This window comes from Vespa velutina, chromosome 8, assembly GCF_912470025.1.
Source record: "Vespa velutina chromosome 8, iVesVel2.1, whole genome shotgun sequence".
NCBI lineage: Eukaryota > Metazoa > Arthropoda > Insecta > Hymenoptera > Vespidae > Vespa > Vespa velutina.
In genome coordinates this window covers 6,682,101-6,689,600 of record NC_062195.1, presented here as the reverse complement: position 1 = coordinate 6,689,600, position 7,500 = coordinate 6,682,101, and the positions used below count along the sequence as shown (strand labels likewise).

The window sequence follows — 7,500 nt, the reverse complement described above, 5'->3', positions numbered from 1 at the left end:
ATTACTACTAATACTACTGTTATTGCCATTACTAAACTACCACTACTACTACCACCACCACCACCACCACCACTACTACTACTACTACTACTACTACTACTACTATTACTACTACTACTACTACTACTATTACTACTACTACTAAACTACTACTACTATTACCACCACTACTACTACTAATACTATGACACACGTCGTTAAAATTCCATGATGTTAGGAAAGACAATGGCCCCGAGTCTACTCGAAAGTGCAACGACAGCAATCTACTACACTACACAACGCAACACAACAACGTGCTCGAGCGTAACGCGTTCGGACCTGTTCGTGCTTGTTTTATCCTTTTTTTTCTTTCCTTTTTTTTTTCTTCTTTTTTCTTTATCTTTGTTTTTTTTCTGCTCTTTCTTTTTCTTTTTCTTTTTTTTTTTTTTTTACGTTCTCTCAGCTGTCCAAGGGCTCGATGGGACACACCGAGTACCGAATGGCGCACATATCATTTTTTTCCTCGACCCTCCGCCAACAACGGACAACGAATTAACAGAGACAATGGCTCGCATTATACTTTGCCTCGGAGACAGACAGTTTACTTCGTTTTTGGCTCTCTCTCTCTCTCTCTCTCTCTCTCTCTCTCTCTCTCTTTCTCTGTCTGTCTCTCTCTCTCTCTCTCTCTCTCTCTCTGTCTCTGTCTCTCTCTCTTTGTTTTTAGCCGACATAAAATTCATCTCGCTATGTCTTGCTACGTCTCACGAGCTCGTTAAATGTTCTCTTTTTATCTCACAATTTTCGTCTTACAATGATTAGAAATATTGAAATGATCACGGAAATCTTAATAATAAATCTAATTCATAAAACTTACGATAATAATGTAATCCCATCGAAACAATTGGAATGAGATAATTCTGTATTCTTTTGCTTATTCAGATAAATAAGATTGGATTTATTCATAATGAAAGGAAAAAAAAAAAAAAAAAAAAGAACATTTATAATAATGATCTGGCGCTTGGTAAGCACGTGTCTTGTTAATAATATCGCCATTCGTAAGAGTCGTATTTTCGATACGTGACGATAACGAGAATAGAAAGAAGGAGGAGATAGGGATTTAAAAGAGAGAAAGAGAGAAAGAAAGAGTGGTTAAGAGAAGGACAGAATGAACGGAAGGAGGAACGACGCAATTGAAATCGTAGCCTATCTATCGTGTAATATACGTCTCTCATTGTCACGGAAAAGTGGCGAATGTGAGTCGCGATAAAAAGTATTCGCGCTCGAGCGGCGCTTACGCCGACGCGTGTGCACGCACACACATATGCCTGAACACACACATACACACACATACACGTAAAAACAGAAGTGCACGTATAGATTCGTATGCACCGTAAAGGAGGAAGAGGAGGACGGTGCAGTGGCCAAGCATTGCGAGTATTTTACACGTTCGTATATATCTCTTACCCTCTCTGTATATAATATACACACACACGTATATATATATATATATATATACACATACAAACGAATATATGTACATATACACGTGTATGTATGTACTTATAATTCGTGTATGTATCGTAGTAATAAGAGCAGGAGTAGTAACAGCAGTAGCAGCAGCAACAGCAGCAGGAACAGCAGCAGCAGCAGCAGCAGCAGCAGCAGCATACAGCATGCAGCATGTAGCAGCATGCAGCAAGCTCTGCACGCGGCCTTGAGAGAGGTTCTTTGTGCGGTTCAGCGTTCACTGTCGATTACTCGTACATACGTACATACGTACAGACATATACACACAAATGTACGTACACATATCATCTATAGTTATGTATATATGTATTGTTTGTAAATGTATGCAATCGTACGCCTTTCGTTGTATTATTGCCGTCGTTGTTACATATACTGTAACAAGTTGCGTTGCACTTATGTACAAAGTGCGCTCCATGTGACTCACGTGCTCGCATATGTTACCGGCGTATATATATTCTCTCTTTCTCTCTCTCTCTTCCCTTTTTCTTTCTATCACTTTTTCTCACATGGTCTCTCTTTCTCTCTTCCCGCGGATCCATATAACTCCGTCGAGATATATACACCAAGGAAAGCACACGAGAGAGAAAGATAGATAGAGATAGAGAGAGAGAGAGAGAGAGAGAGAGAGAGAGAGAGAGAGAGAGAGAGAGAGAGAGTGCATGCGGGTGTCGGCCACGTGCGCGTTGCACTTTTTGCTCGAGTCACTCGCGCCTCTCCTCTTCGTCCTCGGCGTCGAAATTTATATGTAGAAGTACACATGCGTCCCTTTACTTCGAAGTTTCTCTCAGCGCCTACGATTTTCGCGAACGACGTCGAACAAAGCTTAATTACTCAACGTTCGTTTACTTTATTTTATTGACTCGTATATACTATTATATATATATATACATATATATATATATATATATATATATATATATGTATATTTTCTTTCCTTTTTTTTTCTTTTTTCCTTTTTTTTTCTTTTTTTTTCTCTTTTTTTTTTGTATAAAGCATTAAAGCATTACTTTTTTGTATAAAGTAATACTCTTCTTTTCCCGAGAACGAACGAACGAACGAACATGAAAAGAGATTGAAAATTTTCCTTTCCCTTGTTTTTTCTTTTTTTTTTTTTTTTTTTTTATATGTTTTTTCTTTCTTCTTATCTTTTTACTTTTCTTTTTTTTTCTTTTTTTTTTATTTTTTTTTTTTTTGTTTTAATCGTGAATACTACCGCTCGTTCTGTTAGTTGAAAGCCATAAGTTTTTTATTCTTCCTTTGTTTTTTTTTTCGTTCAGTCGACATTTATATGTATGTAAGCGTGTATGTATATAGATACGTTAGATGGATCGTGAAGGTTTGTAACTAAGATTACGCAAATAAGAGAGGAAAGCCGTTTATTGAAATCGCTTTGGCGGGCAAATGAATTATCGGATTCAGAGGCGATATAAATCTCTTTTGGTAAAGGTCCGCGCGTGGGTTTCTCACGGGCGTCTTACCGTTCGAGCAACGAGCAACGAGCAACAGCAACAACAACAACAAGGAGAAGGAACGAATCGTCGAATGTACGCCACCATCAACATCACCACCACCACCACCATCACCACCACCATCACCACCAGCACCACCACCACCACTACTACTACCACCACCATCATCATCATCACCATCATCATCATCATCATCATCACTACCACCACCAATATCAACATCATCGCCATCACCGTTTCGAGTGACATTTTGTTTGGAAAAACCAGCAGACAGATACATACATATGTACTATAGGTAGAAAGTAACGACGTTAAGAGGACGATGATCAGCGGGAGGACGAAGAGATCCTCTCTCTCTCTCTCTCTCTCTCTCTCTTTCTTTATTTATTTTTCTTTCTCTCTCTCCCTCTCTTTCTCTCTCTTTTTCTATCTTTTTTATGTGCTAAACGCGTTTTGCAAGCAGTGGAAAGTGGTTATATTATCGAGCGTGGATTTTACGAGAAGGAAGAAAGAGAAGTTGAGATTCGATCGAGCGTCGTGTGTAGGCGAGGATGCTAAGATCGAGCATGCTCGATGGGTTGTGAAGTAAAAGAAAAAACACGTTAGAGAAAGAGAGAAAGAGACAGAGGGAGAGAAAGAGTCATCTTACGAGAGACGTTTACTCGAAATGTCAAGGATGCAACCACGTGCGAGCGAGCGAACGACGAACGAACGAGCGCACGCGCCAGTAAGAGAGGGAGAAAAAGACAGAGAGAGAGCGAGAGAGAGAGGAGAGAGAGAGAGAGAGAGAGAGAGAGAGAGAGAAAGAGAGAAAGGGATAGATATAATGTAGATGGATAGAAAGAAAAAGCGATAGACTCGCCTCGCGAAACAATGCTACTTGGAGGCGCGCTGGATTATTGTTATTTTGTCACGCACGCTCTCCACGTAAGTACATACTATACATATATACATATATATATATATATATATATATATATATATACGTACATATATAGAGAGAGATACATGGTGTATATATATATATATATGTATATATATATATATATGCATAGGTACCATATATCATGCGAGGGACGACGTCAGGGAGAACGAGGTGGGACTTTGAAATGTTTCCGAGGGCCCGAGGCGTGAACGAACCTTCGAACGATCTTATTGCATTTGTAAAGTTTGTTGTACGGTTTAGATTTCGTTTCCTTTTACCTTATTATCAATATCTTCGAATGTAATCTTTCGTGTAAACTCGATAAGAAATTATAACACGATGAATAACTATATCGATATCGATATTTAAGAGTGATTCGTTCATAGTGACGTCGTTCGAGATAAAAAAAAAAAAAAAACGAAGAAAAAAGACATTTATGTACACACTTATGTGTGTGTGTATATGTGTATATATATATATATATATATATGTATGTATGTATGTGAACGCACGCGTGTGTATGTGTATTTGTGCGTGTGTGTGTGAATATATGTAATGTGTATTTTAAAACTGGAGTCAAGCAGTCTGCTGGTATGATTTAAGCAAGAGAGAGAGAGAGAGAGAGAGAGAGAGAGAGAGAGAGAGATAAACTGACTGATTTTTTTTCAAAGATAAATCGATAAATATTATTTCGAAGATTTCTCAAAGTTGTTACATAGTGTTAATTAAATTTTCTTATCGGTACTTTCTACATACGTAGTCATAGGCGATAGTACTTGAAATAATAATACCACTTTTGGTTGACAATTTTAAAATTATTTGAAACGTGTAATAAGGAGCTCGGGTTGCATTGCGGACGTCGAAACTCGAAGGCCGTATGTTCGCCCTTCGTAAGTCTTAAAACACGATCATTATCCAACAATGTCGTTCCTCGCCATTCTCGGACACGTCGTTACCTTGTTACGCGTGACACGCTGACGTTAAACCCTTATAAGCGCGATAGCGGTCGCTCGCGCCTTTCCATTAAGCGTACGACATAATTTCAACGTCGAACGATCGTCCGACGTGCTACAATGTAGCTCTCACCGATAAACCCTTTTTATTATTATTATTTTTCATTCTTTTTGCACAAAAAAAAAGAAGAACCGGCACGAGCGACTCTCGTCTCTCTCTCTCTCTCTCTCTTGTATGCGATTACACTTGAGGAAGAAAAAGAAATAGAGAGAAAGAGAGAGAGGGAGAGAGAGAGAGAGAGAGAGAGAGAGAGAGAGAGAGAGAGAGTATGTGAAATAAATAAAAACGATAAACTAATAATAGACAAATATTCTTTATCAATCTCTTTATTGCATCTTTTCGTTTCTTCCATCGTGTTAATGTTAAAACAGTATTTATGACTTTTCTTTAAATGTATCTTGATATCGTATAAAAAAAAAAATTATTGACGTTATTATGTAATTTTATGAAAATAATATTTTCTATTGTTCGTTTCGTCTTTATATATAAAATTAAAAACGTTTGTGTATCGTTTGTGTTCACAGATCAGCCTCGTCGTCAAGGGAACACAGTAGGTTCTCGAGAACACGGATTGGTCCTGTTGGATCAAGACATTGCCGGATTACCGTTACCAGATTTAGTATCATCAGCGATGCAACAATTGCCACCTCCATCGCCACAGGTTACGGTTTCCGCGCCTACCAGTCCAACGAGGGATGCTACCTTTCAATTTCCAGAATGCAGTGGCACCAACAACGTAGCCGCCGCTGCGGCCGCCGCAGCCGCTGCTTCATATGCTAATGTTGCTAGAAACAACAATTATGAGAATGAGGATGAGGAAGGGGCACCGGTCCCAACTCCAAGGCCACGGCCACGAAGACGCAGACCAATAAATGTTCGTGTCCCTTCGAAAAAGACATCGCTCACGCTTGAGCCAGCTTGCAATGGTGACAGCACTTGTTGTGAACATCCTGGTCACGCTTTGCGTAATGGACAATGGTGGATTAGTATTGGAGCCAACCTCAGAAATATAGCCGACGATTTCCAGGCGTCCAAAACAAAGGTTAGCCCGAAATGTCTTTATCTTCAAACGGCTATATTAATTACAATAATATTGTCATTATGCGCGTTTCATTATTATTGGTATGTTTCGTCAGCCGAATTGGAGAATCCTTGATTTCGATTAATCTATTAACGTTTATCATTACAATTCGTTTTATATTTTTGATCAATCATCATTGTTAAGTTTAATATATTGTATTATTAGGTGGTCATTTCAAGATTACGATTAAAATCCAACTCTTAATCTTATCACTTTTTTTTCTTATACGTTATTTTAATCTTATCACTTAACATCGACCAGATGTTTTTTAATGTATCGGATTTAGAATCAATTGAATTTGATCGTTAAGATTTAACATTACGGGTAAACGTTGAATGATGAAACACGAGGAATCTAGAAGACATAATATTAGATCTAGGAAGAGATCTCTATTTTCTCTCTTTTTTCCCTTTTCCCTTCCTTTTTTCGTTCCGTAAAAAGAGGAAAGGAGAACAATATAAAGATAAAATATCTCGTTTAACGAACTCATCATTTTATCTCGAATTTATCCCCGCCCCCCCTCCCCCTTTCTCTCTTTGTTTCTCACGAAACGTACTATCGCCCTATGGGTCACTCATCCCCTAAACATTTCTAAATAATTCCTCTTGGCATAGATCCCTGAACGATTTCTCCTACTTTCTATTTACTTTTATATAGAGACCGGTCCTATTTTCTCACGCTTAGGATTTAATGGGATCCCGTAATGACCATAACCACGAATTCATTCCTATACGAACAACAAACATATATATATATATATATATATATATATATATATATATATATATATTTAGAAAGAGAGAGAGAGAGAGAACAAAACAGAAAGAAATAGAGAAAGATAGAGAGAATGATAGGTAGAGAAGGGCATAAACGCGAATTTAGTTATATCATGGCAGTGTGGATGTCCCGAAGGTGCAATAAATATCGGCTCGCCATCCGTTAAGACGTCTAGTATTGCTCCCGTGGTGTGGTTGCTCCCGTACCACCGATACTTCATCAAAAACTCAACCCACGCCCTTTAGCTATCTCTCTTTCTCTTTCTCTCTCTCTCTCTCACTCTCTCTCATTCTTTCTCTGTCCGTCCGTCTATTTGTCTGTATATTTTTCTATCTTTTTTTCTTCCTCCTTCTTTTCCATTTCATTTTCGTACTATCGCAATCGTACGATCGAACATACAATAGTTTTCCCGATCATAGATGTACGAATTAAAAAAAAATCTTTCCTCTCGTTTGTTGTTCTCATAATTGTCGTTATTATCGTCGTTAAGAAAAATCTCGAAAAACATTGTTTTAAATCGAACTCAATGGCTACTCGTAACCTTTCTGATCAAGAAGGGAAAAAAAGAAGTGGAAAATACGATCCTTTTTGCTCTCTCTTTCTCTCTTTCATTCTTTTCTTCTTTTCTTCTTTTTTATCCTATTTCGCCTTTATCCTCTTTGAAGATTCGTCAGCGTGATACCCAATTCCGAAACGTCTAATTATCGCTGCTTAAGTGCCGGTAATTG

General features: G+C 38.1%; 1 protein-coding gene across 3 annotated transcripts in view; it reads left to right on the top strand.

Annotated features, from left to right (window-relative positions):
• Positions 1–7,500, top strand: part of LOC124950935 — a 26,711-nt gene that overhangs the window by 8,903 nt on the left and 10,308 nt on the right. For all 3 annotated transcript variants that reach the window (XM_047498458.1, XM_047498457.1, XM_047498459.1), the window contains exon 2: positions 5,439–5,956. In XM_047498458.1, the coding sequence (XP_047354414.1) occupies positions 5,439–5,956 (518 nt within the window). The remainder of the gene's footprint in view (positions 1–5,438; positions 5,957–7,500) is intronic.